We start from the raw sequence: 19,486 nt of genomic DNA, 5'->3' as shown, positions 1-19,486 counted from the left end.
GTTGGGTCTGGCATATCGCATCTTCCTCTTCACAATACCCCATAGATTTTCTATGGGGTTAAGTATGGGGTTAAGGTCAGGCGAGTTTGCTGGCCAATTAAGAACAGTATCCTTAAACCGGATACTGGTTGCTTTGGCACTGTGTGCAGGTGCCAATTCTTGTTGGAAAATGAAATCTGCATCTCCATAAAGTTGGTCAGCAGCAGGAAGCATGAAGTGCTCTAAAACTTCCTGGTATACAGCTGCGTTGACCTTGGACCTCAGAAAACACAGTGGACCAACACCAGTAGATGACCTGGCACCCCAAACCATCACTGACTGTGGAAACTTTACACTGGACCTCAAGCAACGTGGATGGTGTGCCTCTCCTCTCTTCCTCCAGACTCTGGGACCCTGATTTCCAAAGGAAATGCAAAATTTACTTTCATCAGAGAACATAACTTTGGACCACTCAGCAGCAGTCCAGTCCTTTTTGTCTTTAGCCCAGGCGAGACGCTTCTGACGCCGTCTGTTGTTCAAGAGTGGCTTGACACAAGGAATGCGACAGCTGAAACCCATGTCTTGCATACGTCTGTGCGTAGTGGTTCTTGAAGCACTGACTCCAGCTGCAGTCCACTCTTTGTGAATCTCCCCCACATTTTTGAATGGCTTTTGTTTCACAATCCTCTCCAGGGTGCGGTTATCCCTATTGCTTGTACACTTTTTCTACCACATCTTTTCCTTCCTTCGCCTCTCTATTAATGTGCTTGGACACAGAGCTCTGTGAACAGCCAGCCTCTTTGCAATGACCTTTTGTGTCTTGCCCTCCTTGTGCAACGTCAATGGTCGTCTTTTGGACAACTGTCAAGTCAGCAGTCTTCCCCATGATTGTGTAGCCTACAGAACTAGACTGAGAGACCATTTAAAGGCCTTTGCAGGTGTTTTGAGTTAATTAGCTGATTAGAGTGTGGCACCAGGTGTCTTCAATATTGAACCTTTTCACAATATTAAAATTTTCTGAGATACTGAATTTGGGATTTTCCTTAGTTGTCAGTTATAATCATCAAAATTAAAAGAAATAAACATTTGAAATATATCAGTCTGTGTGTAATGAATGAATATAATATACAAGTTTCACTTTTTGAATGGAATTAGTGAAATAAATCAACTTTTTGATGATATTCTAATTATATGAGCAGCACCTGTATGTCTCATATGCATGGTTGTATTCCCACGTTGTTGTTAAAGTCCGCCATCTAGAGGTATAAAAGGTACTGAAATCAAGCTACTATTATTGTTGCTCACACTTAAGGGATTTGAACAACCTCTAAACCCAAATATATGTAAAAATTTACCCTGCATCATTTGTGCTACAAATAATAATGACAGATTAATCAATTATTTTTACTTGCCCTGCCAATGTTTTTACTGGGCCCACCACCATTTTTAATTAATTTAATTTAATTTAATTTTAATGTATACTTTTGCTTTTCTACTTTTACATGTATACATTTTATTTATTATTATTTCATATTTAATTTTATATCATTTAAAAATATATATTATGAAAATATCATATAAATTATAATTATATTAAATATTAATAATATGTATTATACATTTTTACACTCAGGAATTAGTTTTGATTTTCTCATTAAGCATCACATTTTCTTTATAAATAAGCAATAATAGCTGAGCCCCCTGCAACATCACATTGCTAATTCATGACTTTTAATACTATTGCACATACAGTATATATGAAAAACAGGCTTTGAATTTATTACATGTTTGATGAAACTACAGTTCAGTTTTAGCTGTTATTTCACAGCAGTCCTTGCAGACAACGCTCCATTTCCTGCAGTTCCTGTAGTTCTTCACAGTGAGGGCTACAGTGGAGAGAGAGGAGTTTATGGGCCCTGGGAATCACAGAGAGAGCCGCCCCACAGTCTCCGCTGTCAAAGGAAAAAGTTACGTTGGGGTGAGAAGAACCATTTTTGATCATAAACAAAGTATAAAAAGTCAGATAAAGATAAAGTTTGACACATTGAGATCTTACCCATTAAAATGCAGCTGTGTTAGTTTAAAAAGCTGTTGTCCCAGCTCAATGCTGTCCTCTCCGAATTGGGCCTGAATGGCAACAATGCTACGCTTTAGATGGGAAGCAGCCAGACTCCATTCACCTGTTAGAAAAATAATAATAATCATACTATACCTTTTCCTTGTATGAACTTAGATGTTACTTATTACATTGTTCAAAAGGCAATGTAGCACTGCTATACAACCTTTACATATTTCACATTGTCATAAATGTACAATTTTGCACATTTTTTTCTGATAGTGTGACATATCAGGCTGTTATTCTGACCTGTGGTGGCGTACACACGAGCTGTTGCATCTGCTAGCTCTCCTTGGAGAGGGTGAGTCTCTGTTAGGATGCTATTTGCCTGAGAAGTAGCTGATTTTAGGTTTTTTAGGGCCTCATCTGCAAAACATGGAAACATTATGTACATTTATGGATATTTATCACATACACAAAACAGATTGTGATTAATATTGAGGCGGTACCAAATCGGTCTCGCTCAATGAGATGAAAGGCTTCATCCAAGAGACACTGTAAACCCCTTAGTTTGTTCTGCACATCAGCACTGGTGATCTGATGACCACACGACAGCCCAGAGCAAATGTACCTATCCATAAAGGACTGAAATGTACAGCATACATCAAGATACACACAATGAACCAACTAAATGATCATTTGAGCTTTTCTGAAAATGTTTACCTGAAGAGGCTTTCCACATTTCACACACTTCAGCCCTTGTGCAGCGTTTTCTGTTGCATTCTGGCTTCCTTCTATTAGGTCTCTCTGACAGGCTTGACAGTTACAGTGGAAATAGTACTGCTCCAGCAGGAGACGCTGACGCTCGTTCACCTCCATTCTACTACAGTGAGGACCTGTGTGGAATGACATTTAATAATAAAAAAAAAAAAAATCTAAATCAAATGTTCCCGGACGAGCCCCCAACCAAACAAAAACTGAATTCCCAAGATCACATAATACCATAACAGTGCAGAATCTCCTGTCCTGGAGTAAGATCTTTTGAAGCACGTACAGTGACTGTCACACCACTGTGAGAGGTCTCGAGATGGTCAATGTGACCTTCAGAACAACCGAACTGATTGAGTGGGTCAGTTTGACAACCTGTGGTGAAGGAGATGCTTGTGTTTGGACTGCAGGAGTGGTTAAGCAGGCTGAGAACAGGAAAAATTGCTGTGGCAATGCGAATTTCACTACTGGACTGAACAGCCATGCCACTTTCTTCTGTAGGAATTGAGGAAAAAAATGATCAACAATCGTTAAAATTCAACAGTCAAATGTATTAAATTGCAGTTTATGTTCTGTCGAACCTTTGACCATAACAGCAGTGACTGCTTGAGCGTTACATCTAAGCTGCATCATGTGTCTCAGAGCCGTGGCTCCCAGCATGCTCATCTCAGGCTGCCATGTTCCACTTTCTCCTTCGTCCTCGCAAGATGCCCACATTTCTGGTGGGGGTCCACTTTGCAGTCTCATATAAAGCACCGCCGTGGTGACTGCCAGTAAAAAGCGTGAGCTGGGTGAGTGTTGTGCCACATGTGGTAAAAGGCTGTAGATGCCCATGTACGAGTTGCCATGATAGCAGTCTGTGTGGTCTGAACTTTCTCTACAGGGATCTCCAAGACTCAACTTGACTGGCAAATCACTTTTATAAGAGCTACATGTCACATGATCTTCTTGTGAAGTGCTTTCTTTCACCCTTTTAACCTCGTTTTGTCCAGCTTTCAGGGCCACTCTTAATGCAAGATGACCCAAAACCCCAATGGCCAGCAGATCTGCTCCAACTGGGCATTCCCATTGGTGCCAGCGCTCCCAAGCATCTTTTTGACAACTCTCTCCACAATATCGAACGTAACTGCAATTTGGACAGGGCACAAAGCTCAATGATTGGCTCAGGCAGTGGTGACAGTATCGGTCTTCAGTATTAAACATCTTTCCTGCCTTTTTGATCATTGTATTGAGTTTGTTTCCTGGTATAAGTACGCAGCAGAAAGCCTCGTCCTCCAGAACAACCTCACCAGCTGGTTTATTTTCTGTGGTTAATATGTGGCGACCTTTCTCTGGGCTGAAGTAAACGGACACACCAGGTGAAATACAAGTCTTAGTGTCTCTGCTTTTCTGGCATGGTGGTGTTGGATGATTTGTGGTTGGCTGGTTGGATTTTTCAGGTTTTTTAAGGTGGCTCAGGCATGCGGTCTGTCTAGCTCTTAGTTTGTCCTGCAGGTGGCTTGGGTAACCAGCCTCCAAAGAGCGTCGGATGTCCTCAAGACATTCCTGGAAAAAAGGAGATTATCACTTAAACTCATATAAATGAGTCAGGCATGCATTAAACAAGGTGGCATGTTCTTATTTGAATGCTAAAAGAAAACATATTTTGTGATGCATGAGAGAGACTCTTACTCTGTAGAGGCCTTGGTAAAAGAGGGCAGCAGAACGGTTAGCACAGCACAACGATAGCTCTTCTGTATTCTTGTCAGCATGGCAAACACCCTGAAACATCAAACAGAGAGAGTGGGAATATATTATGCTCACAGGACCACCTGCAATTTGAAATCCAAACCAATATCAGTGTAACACTAACGCTGAGCTCAAACCAGCATAAGTTGATTAACACAGTGATTAACTTTATTCACAATATGTCATTGTGCCTAATCTCAACAGATTCCAAAAAAATGGATTCATTGCCATCAACAAAACATAAATCTATATTCAGATTTCAGAATGATTACTTTGACATTTATAAAAGGTGTACATATTTTAAGGTCCGTATGCTGATCTGTTTGCCAAAGCAATGAAAATCAATGTAAATCACTCACACTTTTAATGAGCTGGGGGTAAAAAAAAACATCCTGGGCTCGTATGCATAAAACTACTCAGAAATGCTCTTAAGAATAGTCTTAAGCTTTGACTTGAGTGTCAAAAAATTCTTAGTAAAAAGTAGGATTTTCTATATAACTATAGATCAGTGAACTCACCTTTATGAGGTCATCTAGCAACATTAAGTGACCAGTTTTAGCTACTTTCAATTGAAAGCAGTTTGCAACACTGGTCAGTTTTTCTTTTTAAATGGTTTAAGTGAAATTTTGTTTTTAAATCCACACATCACTTTTGGCCACTGTTGTGTTTTGTGGGGTTAGTGCCACAATATGTAAGACCTGTGTCATCACTGGTGCATTGCTGCATTTTTCCAATTTTCCAGCCAAACAAATGTCATTACTACTTTAATTTCTGCAGTAAGATCATTGATTTATAGAGTGGAAGAAGTTATTAAATTTCTTACTTTGTCAGTTACAAAAAAAAAAGACTATGATAACGATCACGTTTGTATCATTTTATCAACGTTTTATCAACTAAAATTACATCATTCTTAGAATTTTGACACACTTAAGACTAAAATTTTACTCTGAGTGGCTTTATACATACGGCCCCAGATTTTTAAACAAACAATCGTTTACATGCTTAGGACATTTGCTCTGTTAGCATGAACAGGCATACAAAATCCCAATTTGTTTTATATATAATAGCTATATATTAAATAGCTATAATTTCCAATTGCAAAAAAATAATTAATCTTAAAAAAATATATTAACATTGACACTGACCTTCATAGTACGTGGAAACGAAAAGATTAAAGAGCCGTTGCCAAGTGAATCGCAAATAGACTGTTATCAAACAGGTTTCCTAAATTCTCACTGCTCCCTCTATCTGTTATTGGTCAGACAAGCACGTAACCCCACCCCGTTATTGGTTAAGCCACTGATGCTATGCTTAACTACTTGCAGAAATAGAGCAATGGCGCAGTATAGTGCAACAAGGTGGATACTTTTTGTGTAAATGAAGGCGGTTTATGCATGTTAAGCAGCAATAAGGGAAAATATTTTAACCAAGCCCAAATAAGACGAAAATAGTTCAACTTTGTACACACATTACCTTTTCTTAAGCATTACTGTACGAAGCAGGTGTTTAGATCGCGTCTATTTCTTACCTTGGAATAATACAGTGCTGCAGTTGTATAATCCTTGACTTTGAAGCTGAGGTTACCCTGCTGTCTAAATTCAGATGCCCTCTCAGGAGACTTTTTTATGGAGTACTTCTCAGAGATTCTGGAAAAAGTGTTGAGATCTTCTGGGCTGAAATATGGACAAATGACAAAAGGTTGGTAGAATATTTATGTTTTATTTAGACACGTATAATATTTAAATATTTTGTCGGCACTCTTATTGAATAACTAAAGTAACAACTACTGCAGCAATAACGCAAAAAGGTAGTTAATCACTTTATCTAACATGATTCAAGTTAATTTATGAACCGCTCCACACTTACCATATTAATGACAGCCCGTAGTTGAATATGGCATCTATATCTGTCAGAAGGCAGAAGCGCTCAGTTCCTTCAGTTTTCAGTTCCGTCCATCTCTGCTCGACATGCCGAACCCACTCTGGACAGGGCAGATCCATTCAAAAAGCCTGTCAATAATCTATTACCCTACAAATAAAAGGCACGAAACTGTTCAAACACTTTGGATTTCGCTGCAGTAAAGTGACTTCCTGTTGAAACTTTTATCAATCTTCAAAATACAGGCCCTCTATTTAACGCATACTTTTAACGTTCATGACTGCAAGCCCTGACAGTGCAAGTATTGAGATTTATTTATATATCATTATTATTATTATTATTATTATTAATATGAATATAACGTTATTAAGGGGGCTTTTTAGCAATTTTATTTTAGATTAAAATTAGATTATTTTAATTATTTTTTAATTATAATATTAATAATGTTATTAGTTTAAATACTTAAATTCAGCACTTTGTTGGGGGCCTTTCCAGCTCCCCTTGTTGAAAGAAATTGCATATTAGATGTTTTAAATTATGTATATATATATATATATATATATATATATATATATATATTAAATGGTTACTTAAAATTACCATGAAGTAATCTCAAATCTACATTAATATTTTTGGAAATTTATAAAATACGATTATTTTATTTCATTATATTAAATTATATTTTAAGGCACATATTTTAATATTCGCATATTCAACACAAACGTCTATTTAAAGCAGAAATGATGCGAGAATCACTAGGATGGAGGGAGCATTCATCTTCCCAGTAGGTGGCGATATTGTTCCACGTTACAATCTTACAAAAAAACAAAACAAACAAACAAAAAAAAACCCGTCTCAGGGACACTAAAAAAGTGCACTGTCTCAGTTGTCGCCACGCATTTTGCTCTATTAATATCTCTTATGTTGGTCAAGCTCTCTAGAGACTTCATTAGCTATTGTATCTCCAGTGGGAAATAGGGACCGTTTAGAGAGTTAGTTCTGTCAACAGATACAATGCTTTCAGATTAGGTCTAATGCAGATTCTCCACTGAAAATCAGATTTTGTCCATGACATTATTATAAATACAGTGTTTAATCAGTGTCCCAGGAATTTGCATTAAAAGTCTGAATCTCCTTCATAAGGATTTATAGGATTTGCAAGGCTAAGTTGTCTGTTGTTTGGTTTGCTGTGAGAAATTGTACTCAATTTATTTTTGATTAAATTAATCAGCATCTGCTAAAGGAGAACTGCTATATAATATTTGTGAGAAAGTAACAATTTCCATAATTTGCAAAAAAAACCAAACAAAAAAAAAACACTACAGCTTCCTTCATCCGAGGTAATTTCTTATTTATTTTTTCATTGTCATACAGCTCTGACCAAGCTTGATGGTATCTTTGGCACCATTATCAGAAGACAGGCTTATATTAATCTTAATTTTAAATGAAAACGATTTAATTTTGTTTATGACTTGCTTTTCACTTTATGAAGTGTCCCTTTGTCTGCATATGAATATTAATGTTGTATTGTATCTGTAAAGCAGCTGCTTCTGTGAGGTCCTGGGGGATGGTGCTTATCACACATGTGGTTGTTGCTCTATAAGAGCTTTAAGTTCTACTGTTGTGTTTCATATTTGTGTTTCAGCAGCTTCTATTAATGCACCCTGTGATCTAGGGCACGTCTTGCATCTTGTAATTTCGTGACTGTCTTTGTTGTTGCCTGTGGGTGGAATGTTTTCCAAGAACGTAGTGCTTTCTGATGTTTTACCATCTTTCTAAAGAGTTGTCTTTATTTTACAATGTCATCTAATGAGTCTTCATTTGCATATAATCACTTCAGTTTTTCATGAATGAACTTCACTGTTAAGTTTAATATATAATGCAATTTATATTACCTCTTGTATATTAATTAAAATACTTACTTCAATTGCAATGAATGAAATTCACTCTTAGCCAACCTTTTAACTTGATACAATACAAAAAAAAATGTATTTAAAAAATGAACAACATGGCCCAAACTATGCAATTCAATTTCTTTCTATTTAACCAATGAGTTTGTGAGTTTTTATTTTAATAATAAGACTGTGAATTGAGTACACTGCTTATGCTGTATGTTTTTTTTTCTTTAAAAAGAACCAGTTCATAAGAGTCATTGGTTCATGAATCGGACTACACTTGTAGAGTTGTATGTTTTCGATTCTCTAAAAAGAACCGGTTCATAAGAATCATTTGTGTGTGAATTGGACTACACAGGTTGTACTGTATTTGTTTCACTAAACTATGCTGTTTTTGTTTCACTAAAAATAACCTTTTTTTTAGAAGAGTCATTTGTCAAGTGAACTACACTAGTCTGTATCTAATTCACTAAAAGAAACCAGTTCATAAGAGTAATTTGTTTGTGACCTGGACAAAATGGTTACGCTGTATGCTTTTGATTCCCTAAAAATAATCTGTTTCTTAAGTGTCATTTGTGAATTGGACTACACTGGTTGTGCTGTATGTTTTTGATTCTTTAGAAAGAATCGTTCATAAGAGTCAATAGTACACACTACACTGGTCGTGATAAATGTCATTTTGTGATGACACCAATCCATGCAGTACATGACCTTTTTACTTTATCACATTCAATTCAGACTGCATTCTCTGGTAAAATATGCCTTTTGCAGTGAGGTAAACAAAACTACAGTATATAGTAAATACATTGATGCTGTTGTAGTACATGCATCTTAATGCATGAGTCAATAGTATTTTACATTATTTATCTGACCAAAGGTAAAAACCCAGTATAGCTGCTATGCAAGATGTTGTGAAGATGGATTTGGTTTAAATTGTCATATGTATATCTGTCATTGATTTCCAGTTTCAAGTGATACACTTTGACTTGCATGCTCAAATGCACTGTAGTCTGCTTTGTTCCCTTAATCCAAGAACTGGGATATCTCACCTAGTATTAAGTTGCACGCCTCAGGAGGGCTTCTATTGTAGAAAATGGCGGGAAATTAGATTATATAAATGGAGACCCTAACAATAAAGGATCATTTACGTTTCTCCAGTCAATTCTCAATGAATTTTCCAATGCCTGCTGTAATAACACCAGCGAACAGATGTGAACAGCACCCTGCAGAGCATAATAATATTGTACTATCACGTAATTGAATGGCTTTTAGTTGGTGTATACACAGAATTAGGGCTTGAACAATCTCATTTTAATCAGAGCCAAGAACCATAATGCATTAAACAGCTGAACAAACATTTTTAGTTGTGTGGAGATGAAAATACACATCAAACCTCTTTCTCTCCCTTTCGTACACACTCGTTTCTCATACAAAGCCACACGCACCAGCCGAGACAACGTGGCTCGGATTCCCTGTGTTTTTATTGTGCGTGTCTTGTGAGATTTGGTTCAGCCATGGGATAATGAAGTCCTGATCCATGTTCTGTTCAAACAGACTGTTTGATTTCATTTTCTGGGTTGTGAAACCCAGTTTGCTCAGTTAATCTTCACGGCCCACTGAGGTCAGAGGAACATTTACATTTGTCTTTCATTTCAGTAGGTACACACAGTAGGCCTGTGGTGTCATTGTATTTAGTATTACGGAACTTTAAATCATTTTAGACCTTTGTAAATATAGATATCATTTATTATGCAAACAGGTAATTATGAGATGAAGTTTAAAATAAGAATAACAGTCACATTGTGAAATATAAATGATTTATAATTTTGGAATAAATGAAGATTATGAGATATGAAGTAAAATTGCGAGATATCTCTCAATTATATCAAATGTTATTGCAATTTAAAATGTTTTTCTATATGAATATGCTGTATATTAAAATGTAATTTATTCCTGTGATGAAATGCTGAATTTCCACCAGACGTTACTCCTGTCTTCACATGATCCTTCAGAAATCATTCTAATATGCTGATTTGGTGCTCAAGAAACATTTCTTTTAAAAACAGCTATGCTGCTTAATATCTTTGTGATTCAATTTTTTTCAGGATTCTATGATATGAGAAATCCGTTGCAAAATTGTTAATGTCTTTACTGCCAGTTTTGATTAATTTAAAGGGATAGTTAATTCAAAAATGCTGTCATTAATTACTCAGCCCCATGTTGTTCCAAACCCGTAAGACCTTTGTTCATCTTTGGAACAAAAATGAAAATATTTTTGATTAAATCTGACTGCTTTCTGACCCTCCATAGACAACAATGCAACTACCACGTTCAAGGCCCAGAAAGGTAGTAAGGACATCATTAAAATAGTCCATCAGTGCACTGTTAGACATTTCTGTAATTTCCACAGTTATTTACTGTATATCACCCAGTGTAATACTGCAAATTCCTTTTACAGTAAATAACTGTAATACCCTTTGCATCATGGGAATTTTCTGTGACGTCAGACCCCACATACAGAGACTTACTGTATTTTTTTAAATTGCTGTATACTACTGTAACGGTCTCTTTGGCGCCATTATACTGAGGTCGTTTTATTTTCCTCATTTCTTACATTTGGATTGACACAATTTGCCCTACACCGTGTCTACAACGCCGCAACAGCTTGGGACTGACTACACTGGACGTGTTACATCGCTTCTAATGATTGGAAAATCCGTTTGTACTCCATGTCAGAAACAGCTCGAGCGCTTGGAGTATATCTGCACCTCAGATATATACCGGGGCATCACTTTACTGTCCGCATCCACTGTAGATAGTATATATAATGGGTTCTATATTGTTGTCTGTTGTCGCGCCGCGCCACTCGCCTCCGAGGAAGACACGGAAGCAGCGGGGCAGCACGGTGGGTTTTCCCAGGGATGAACCCGCAAGAGTGGAAGAGCTCTGGAGAACATATACGCTGTGTGTCGATGCACCTTACGAGAGAATAAGCAAGGTAAAAATATGTGTACGTTTGTCTGTGTGTTTGTGTCAGATTTTTGCACACCAGTTTAATCATTTACCCGTCAACATGGCGGTAACAAACTTAACTAATGGTAAACTGCGCTGTCATTTCAAACGACTTTTGTCAGCTTATTGAATTAAGTTACCGAATTAAAATAGTTTTTAACTAGTAACGCTTATCTTATATTAACATTAGGTTAACTAATGTGAAATTTAGTTCAGGTGTTAGTAGTTAATGTTGGCCAGTAGCCTATTGAGAAAATAAAATCGTATGTTAGCTAGGTTAAACTAGTTTTATGGCTAGCTGCCTTTCTAGTTTTAGAATTAGTTTGTTATAGTTTTTAATAGAATTTAAAATTTACTGCATTTTTTTGTATTTGTGTTTCAAAGGCAACTGCAATGAAGCATCAAGAAAGACGGGCAGGCCAGCCACCCTGAGACTGATAATTCATGGTAAGAGAACAACTATGGTTTTGAGAGATTTGTGTATTCTATATGAGGTTTGCCTTTTAAAAGTGTGCTATTTCTACTTCTTGTTTTTCAGAGAAGATATTTCTGTCCAAGTGGATGGTGAGCAAAGATGGTGGCCACGTTTTGGAGCAGCACCTGGGTTTTGCAGATGGCTATGTATTCTTTGGCTGCTTGTCTTTTTCCGCCATTATGTTTCTGTTGCCTAAAGATTCTTTGTGAGGATGAATCCAGAGGACACAACATAATGCACTGCAAAACGTCCTAAGACAGGAGAAATGGTGAAGATGAACTGTTCCAGCATTGGAAGTCTGTATTTTTAAGTGTTATACATGCAGTGTTTTAAATAAAGAATTTGATATTTTGTAATTATTGTGTCTGTTTTAATTGAATGCCAGTAGTACCTATGTAGAGTAAAAATAAAATGAATTCTATATAAAAATGATAAAATCTAATGAAATCTGAATTAAAATGAATGAATTACAGTAGTATACTGATAAATCAAATGCAGTTTGCTACTGTAAATCTTAATTACAGTAACTTACTGGCAACAGTGTTGCCAGTAAGTTACTGTAAAAACCCTTTGAAATGTCTAACAGTGTGGTTCAACCATAATTTTCGAGAAATAAGGTCGCAATTGTGAAATATAAAGTTGAAATTACCTTTATATTATGATACTCTGAGGCAGACTATGAAGCTGTCATCTTTTCAAGCTGTAAATTAGTTTGATTCAAAATCATCGTGCTTACTTTACATGGTAGGATAAACTATTTTGACAAACCTTTAGTATTTGTAAAGTGTATCTATTGTTCTGCTGTTCTCGTGAATCTGAATAAGCCTCTTTTGGGGCGTATATGTGGAATTGAGTGATTATGCATTCACAGTTTACTACAGTAATACCATGGGTTTGATTCCAAGGGTACAGTTGTATATTTTGAATACAATGTAAACCACTTTGTACAAAAGCATCTGGCAAGTGCTCGAATGTGATGTAAATGTAAGCATCAAGCAGCTGTTTATAGCATTCATTTATAGTCATAGACAGCATTCATATCCACTCTTGGAACGATATTATTTATACAATATCTAGACAAGAATCGGAGAAGACAACTGTTGATTTCATGAGAGAAGCCTTCCATGCCCTCACGTCTGATCGCCTTAACCGAGAGAGACCGCCGCTGTGCGCGTGTCATATCCACTGACAGGCTTTGGCATTTTCCCAGGGTTGTCTGTGGTAGTGCATGTGTCGCTGTGTGTGTATGTGTGTGTGTTATGAAGATCAATAGATCACATCTGTCTCCTGAAAAAATGCTCTTTGTGTTTCAGTATTAATTTAAGTCGCATTGGTCGGTGGTCAATAAAGCAATTAATCTGGGCGAACTGAAGAGAAAAGAAAGTAAAAATCTATCGAAAGCTCTCTCTTCTTGAAATTATCAAACGTTTACTGCATTTTTATGATGAAAAATGTATTTTGTTACAGTTTCTAAAAGTTTTTTTTCTTTGTTACTAACATTTAAATGTTGTAATGTAATATATAAAAAATATTGTAAAATAGTTATAATAATAATAATGTAGCAAAATATTATCTAATCCATAAAACATAATATACATTATACAGTAATATATTCCCTAATTTTTCACAATAATTTTTCCAAGTTTATCCACAAGAAATAGTTGGTGCCTAATTAATTTTGTTTCATTAATTTGAACATGCTCCACTGGATCAGGGATGGTTAACGGATCTTCTGCTTGACCGAAGGCAAATAGAGCATCTGCTTGAAGTTCATTTGAGCTGCAAAGCGAGATAGTTATGCTCACATTACAAGTTTGGTGGTTCAGAGAGAAGGTTATGTAACAGAACCCCCAGGCCTAGATTTTCAATACATTATCCTTTATTGATAATGTTTTGACAGGATATTTGTCTAGTCATTAGTACAAACAGTATGTGGATAAATTGTCCAGAAAAATTCCTAGCATTTCTAGAAATAGGATGAAATGGATTAAAAAGAGAAGGCTTTTTTTAAACACTGATACCGATGCTGATGTTTAGAGAGCAGAGTTACAGAGAGCTGATAATAAATATGATGTATTGCAGTTTAATCATAAGAAGTTAGATGCATATAACATTACAAATTTAAATGAACATTTATTTTACAAGATGTTTCCTCAAAATTTACTTTGATCACAATTGATTAAAAGTGACAGTAAACACGTTTATAATATTACAAAATATTTCAAATAAATGCTGTTCATTGAACTATATTAAGCAGTAAAATCTCTTTTCAACAAATTGAGCAACAGGTGAGCATATTTGAATAATTTGTGAAGGATCATGTGACACTGAAGACTGGAATAACTGCTGAAAATCGAGGCAGCAATTGTTAGGCATAAGAGACTTCTTTCTAAAACATAAAAAAAAAAAAAATCATAATTATTCCAAACATTTGACCAATATATATATATAACATTCAGTAAGGACCGTGACATCCGTGTGTCATTTCATATTTAGTGAGAAACATCGTATCTTGTCTAGGAATAAAGTTCTGAAAGATTCGTGATGAAGAAACCTGTTTATGTAAGGTCGATGTTTTCCATCTAGAGATTTTTACATAACCAGATCTTTATATAACTTGTTTTGTTCATATTTTTCATTGGTTGAAATAAATCCAAATGAATCTTCAGTAATTCGAATCATGCTAGCATTTCATTCCTTATAGTAATGATTCATTTTCAGTTCTGGTTTTTCACAGTTTTTGTGTATGTGTGTGTTTACAGCATGTGGCATGTTAATTGTGTTTGCTAGATTAGGTGAGGAGACTCTGCCGCGCGCGCGTGCGCGTGTGTGTGTGTGAAGAGGGCTGGGATCAGGTCGGTGTTATTGATGATGTGTCGTCTCTGATGTAATTACCTCAGCACTCTGGGCTCATTAGCTCTGTCCGCCTCACACTCGCTGTTTGTGTTTCTCATTTACTGTAATGAGATGGATATGAAGTATCTCCTTCTCCGCAAACCCCTTTACTCTCTTTTCTGCCCTTCTTGCTCCCTCTCTTTCTCTCTCCTTTGTCTCACGGCTTCTCCGTTGGTTTATTGTCGCATCTGTGGTGTTTTGATAAGGCAGGTTTGCATTGTGCTGGAACGAGGCTTTCTGGCTTTCCCTCCACGTGACTGTCAGAATCGCGCTCCATCAAATATTCACCTCGCTTGTAAATTCTCACTTACACAGAGTTGGCTGTTTGTTAATTAAACCTATCATCTCATTGCTGCGTGTCCTCTGTGTGTGTGTGTGTGTGTGTCACATTGCTCATTTAAATAGTCTGATAATCTGAGAAGTAAAAGCTGTGATAAAATTCAGATGCCTAATATCACAAGGCACAGACACAGTAAACATTTTTTTTTTTTACTTTGTAAAATGAGAAGCAGTACTTTAAGGTTTTTTTATTTATTTTTATGCTTTTGTGTTTATCTGTAATGCCATTTGTATTGATCTTTTCCTTTTTTCTTTTTATTGTCCCACTTCTTTGTTACAAACCGTAGAAATCAACACGAAAGACACAATGCTATAGTCATTTGTTTTATAAAGGAATATTCTGGGTTAAATACAATTTAAGCTTCATCAGTGGCGTCTGTAATATGCTATTATCACAAACAAAAATTTTGACTCATCATCATCATTTTTGACTTTGTTGTTGTAGTAAAAACAAACCAAAATACATTGACAGAAACTTACAATGAACAAGCTTTTTTGTTGTTAATGGAACTTTATTATTATTATTATTATTACTACCACTACTAAATTTAATTTTAGTATTATTTAGTATTTAGTTTGCTATTTGATATGTAAAGTTCTTTAAATAAGGTGTTTTCAGACTTTCGGACCATACAATTTGATCACTCTTAAAGGGACCCATATAACTTTTATGGAAGCCTGTTTCTGCCAAGGAATAAATTAAATTGAAAAAGTTAATAGCGACTTTTGATCTGATAATTCAGACTTTGTCTCTCACAGATTTAAACACAGAACTGTGACATATAAACTTAGAATATTGACTTTACATCTTGTAATTGTGACTTTTTTCCCCTTCAGAATTCTCGTAATTCTGTTTTAATGTCCTTACATTAATGGAAAAAAATATATGTAACCGTTTATATATAAGTGAATGTGAATGTGAATGTTTGAAAGGTCAAGATTACAAAAAAGTTGCAAATTGTTAATTTTCAGCCAGGTTGAACTACTTTTCTTGTTGAATGAATGCCTGGTTTTGTGCACCTGATGTCTTTCTTGTAGGTGCAGTTGAAATAACTTGAAATGGTTATGACATTAAAAGTTAAAGGTCAGATATAACTTTGCACAGACAAGGTTACTATACTATAAAATATTGGAATTATTTCTTGTAATTGGTAATATGCCATACATTGCTGTAGATAAAACTTGTATTTACCCAGGAACATTGTTTTTGTAAAGTTTGTTCCTGAAATGTACACCATGCCCAATGGCTAAGTAAGATAAATCAACAATAACACCGCAGAAGGGAGAGCAACAAAATAAAAGGGACAGAGACATTCAAGTAAAGCAGTCTATTATATAAACTTTAGTAAAAGTAAAAGTGTCGGTGTGTGTACGTGTGTGGAATTAGGCCACCTAGGCAAGCAAAGCCGAGCGGAACAGCGAGTGAATATAAATGATGGAGACAGAGGCATGGCCAAGGCCATGGGCGCGATGAGCCCTATAAATCATCATTAGACGGAGAGCCCAGAGACATGGGGAGACGACCCACCAAACTCATGCAAAATGTGGCTGTCACATATGAGCTACTATGACACCGGTCATTTGTCATGCATCAAAAAATACATGTGCCGGTAAATAACTCATGCCACCTGCTGTTTTTAGCAGCTAGCATGTGGAGATAAAGGAAGACAACTCACAGGAGAGCGATTTCACAACCCACACAGTTTGATCTCCAATTTAGGATGTCATACATAAAATACTCCGGGCCAAACAAAGTTACTCTCTTTATTGGATAAACACACAGCGGGGAGAAGGTATCATGGGAAAAAGAAACGGGCATGGTTTCAGGAAATGTTTTAACTGGATTTGAACACATAATATCCACATGAGCACCACTTGCTGGACGCTGTACCATTAGGTTCACAAATGACCTTTTTATGAATCACCTTTTCTCTAAAATCTTGTTTGCATTTGTGTACATTGAAATATAAGACATGTTGCACCAGGTTTAACTTAATTGACATCATTTTGTTTGATTTAGTGCTGTCAACCGATTAATCGCAACCAACATTTTTTTTGTTTGTTTTTGTTTACATAATATATGAGTGTGTACTGTGTATATTTATTATGTATATATAAACACAAACACATGCATGTATATATTTAAGAAAAAATATTTTGTTTATATATTAAATATATTTATATATAATATAAAATATAATAATATAAATGTTTATACATGTAAATATTTTCTAAATATATACTGTATGTGTGTGTATTTATATATACATAATAAATAAACACAGTATACATACATATGTTATGTAAACAAAAACTTTTATTTTGAATGTGATTAATCGCGATTAATTGTTTGGCAGCACTAGTTTGATTTCTTCCTTGCATAAAGCGTTTGTATGGTTTCAGAAGGCTTGTAATATTTTGGGCCACTTTTGCTGCTTTTTGGACAGTTTTTGAAGTATGACAGCCCTTTTTGCTTTCATGGGTAAGAGTGCATGAAATTAAACGAAAAGTAATTAGAATAGTAATTTGAGTGGATTTTGCCATTTATTTCAGGTCCTCAGGTGACATAAAAAACTGGCAACTTATTAAAAAATAGTCCAGGTGTTTCTCGATCCCCGCTTGTTTTTAAATGAAAACGTCTCAAACAAAACATGTTTTCATGGTAATAGTGTTTGAATTGCCAATCTTACTTTAATTTTATTTATGTATGTATATTTTGCATTAGTGTTTATTTTTATAATTTCAGTTTTCATTTTAATAAAATTATAGTGATTTTTTGTACTTCTGTAAAAGAGAAGAATTGTTGAATAAAGTTGTTATTTTTGTTTTCTTTGTGCACAAACAGTATTCTCGTAGCTTCGTAAAATTACGGTTGAACCACTGATGTCGCATGGACTATTTTAACAATGTCCTTACTACCTTTCTGGGCCTTGAACATTTCAGTTGCGCTGCTGTCTATGGAAGGTCAGAAAGGCTCTCGGATTTTATTAAAAAAATATCTGGATTCGTGATCCGAAGATGAACGAAGGTTTGGAACAACATGAGGGTGAGTAATTAATGACAGAATTTTCATGAGTGAACTATCATTTTAAGTGTCGACTTATGGGGGCCAGATTTACTGAACCAGGCGAATAATTGTTAGAGCGCAATTCCTTAAAGACGTGGATACAGACAAAGAAAAAAAAGATACAGACAATGCGCAAATTAAAGAACACAGACACAGCCAGCGTTTTTCTGTAATGACCAGCACAGTCAATCAAGAGTAGCACAAATTAGCATGAAGTTGCGGGTTATCTACTAACAACACAGGCTCAAAATGGGTTAAGTAAACTGACCACAGCGAACCTTAGTAAATCACCTTGCAGGACTGATTTTATACTTTCCATTCAGCTGCAGTAGATAGTGTCGCCCTCTGGAGGGCTCTGACTCGATGTGAAATGAAAGTACTCTTTGATGACAGCCTGATGTTAATTGAGGTGTAAACCTAACTGTAATTGATAGAGAGGCATCGAGGGTAATAAAAATGTAAATAACTAAAAGTTTGTTTTGTGTGAGGAAAAAACGTATTTGCTTGCTTGTGACCGAATATGTGAGTTTATGCATAAGAATGAGAGTCTTCAGGTTATCCTTACATGTCCTTCCTCTGCCTGAATGAAAAAAAAATGCAAATAAAGTCAGAGAAAAGATGAGCAGAGTCTGAAAACAGGCGAAATAAAACAGGCTCTCTGTGATGTAAATGCACAGTGAACCATGATGCCACATTGCCTCAGTTCCCGCTGCGCTCGCTCTAAACATCGGCTTACTTAACATTTCTAATGCATGGAAAGAAGCTTTGGCCGGTTACATAAATGTAATTATTTTGATTGTTTGTCTCTGGTATGTAGCAGCATTGGGGGATTCTTTGGCCAGGACCACCCGCTGCTGCTCTCTACATCATGTAACGATGCTTGAGGGGACACACTTACAACTAATGAGGCGCTTGCTAATGAGAATGTGATGCTAAGAATGTTCTTTTTCATTATCTTACAGTCTCAACATCGAGAAAGAAGAGTTTAGTCCTGTCAAAAATAAACAGAAATCTGTGTAGTTAAAGTTGAGGTAATTTATAGTGTTTTGAAAACATAAGGATTAAAAACAGTAGAGGTTGTATTAACTTGACATAAACTTAATTGGAGTAGTCGGCAACATAATTGCCTTTTAAGATTAACATTAAATTGTATGTGTGTGGTAATTATTGTGAGTAAATGCATAATTTTCTACACTGTTTTAGTCTAATTAATTCCTTTTTGCATTGCTCACTTCGAGAACTGGAAGATCCACACTCTGTAGCACATTTTCCCCATCATTTTTGCATTAATTTACTGAATAAAATGCTCACTTAAAAAAAAAAAAAAAAAAAGATTGTATTATTTTTTTAGTATTACAATATAATAAAGTAAATACAGAGATTAATAATTAGAA

At 35.7% G+C, this 19,486-nt stretch overlaps 1 protein-coding gene across 1 annotated transcript; it reads right to left on the bottom strand.

Annotated features, from left to right (window-relative positions):
• Window positions 1-1,613: 1,613 nt before the first annotated feature.
• smyd4 (SET and MYND domain containing 4) lies at window positions 1,614-6,645 on the bottom strand. Its single transcript, XM_058789376.1, has 10 exons — window positions 6,398-6,645; window positions 6,060-6,204; window positions 4,475-4,564; window positions 3,385-4,348; window positions 3,038-3,298; window positions 2,759-2,931; window positions 2,545-2,680; window positions 2,345-2,461; window positions 2,036-2,159; window positions 1,614-1,931 (listed from the first exon to the last, which is right to left on the bottom strand). The coding sequence occupies exons 1-10, from the start codon at window positions 6,529-6,531 to the stop codon at window positions 1,802-1,804; spliced, it is 2,274 nt and encodes a 757-aa protein (XP_058645359.1). The 5' UTR covers window positions 6,532-6,645; the 3' UTR covers window positions 1,614-1,801.
• Window positions 6,646-19,486: the final 12,841 nt, after the last annotated feature.

This window comes from Onychostoma macrolepis, chromosome 10 (assembly GCF_012432095.1).
Source record: "Onychostoma macrolepis isolate SWU-2019 chromosome 10, ASM1243209v1, whole genome shotgun sequence".
Lineage (NCBI taxonomy): Eukaryota > Metazoa > Chordata > Actinopteri > Cypriniformes > Cyprinidae > Onychostoma > Onychostoma macrolepis.
Note: the sequence above shows the minus strand (reverse complement) of the source record. Positions and strands in the feature narration are given on the sequence as shown.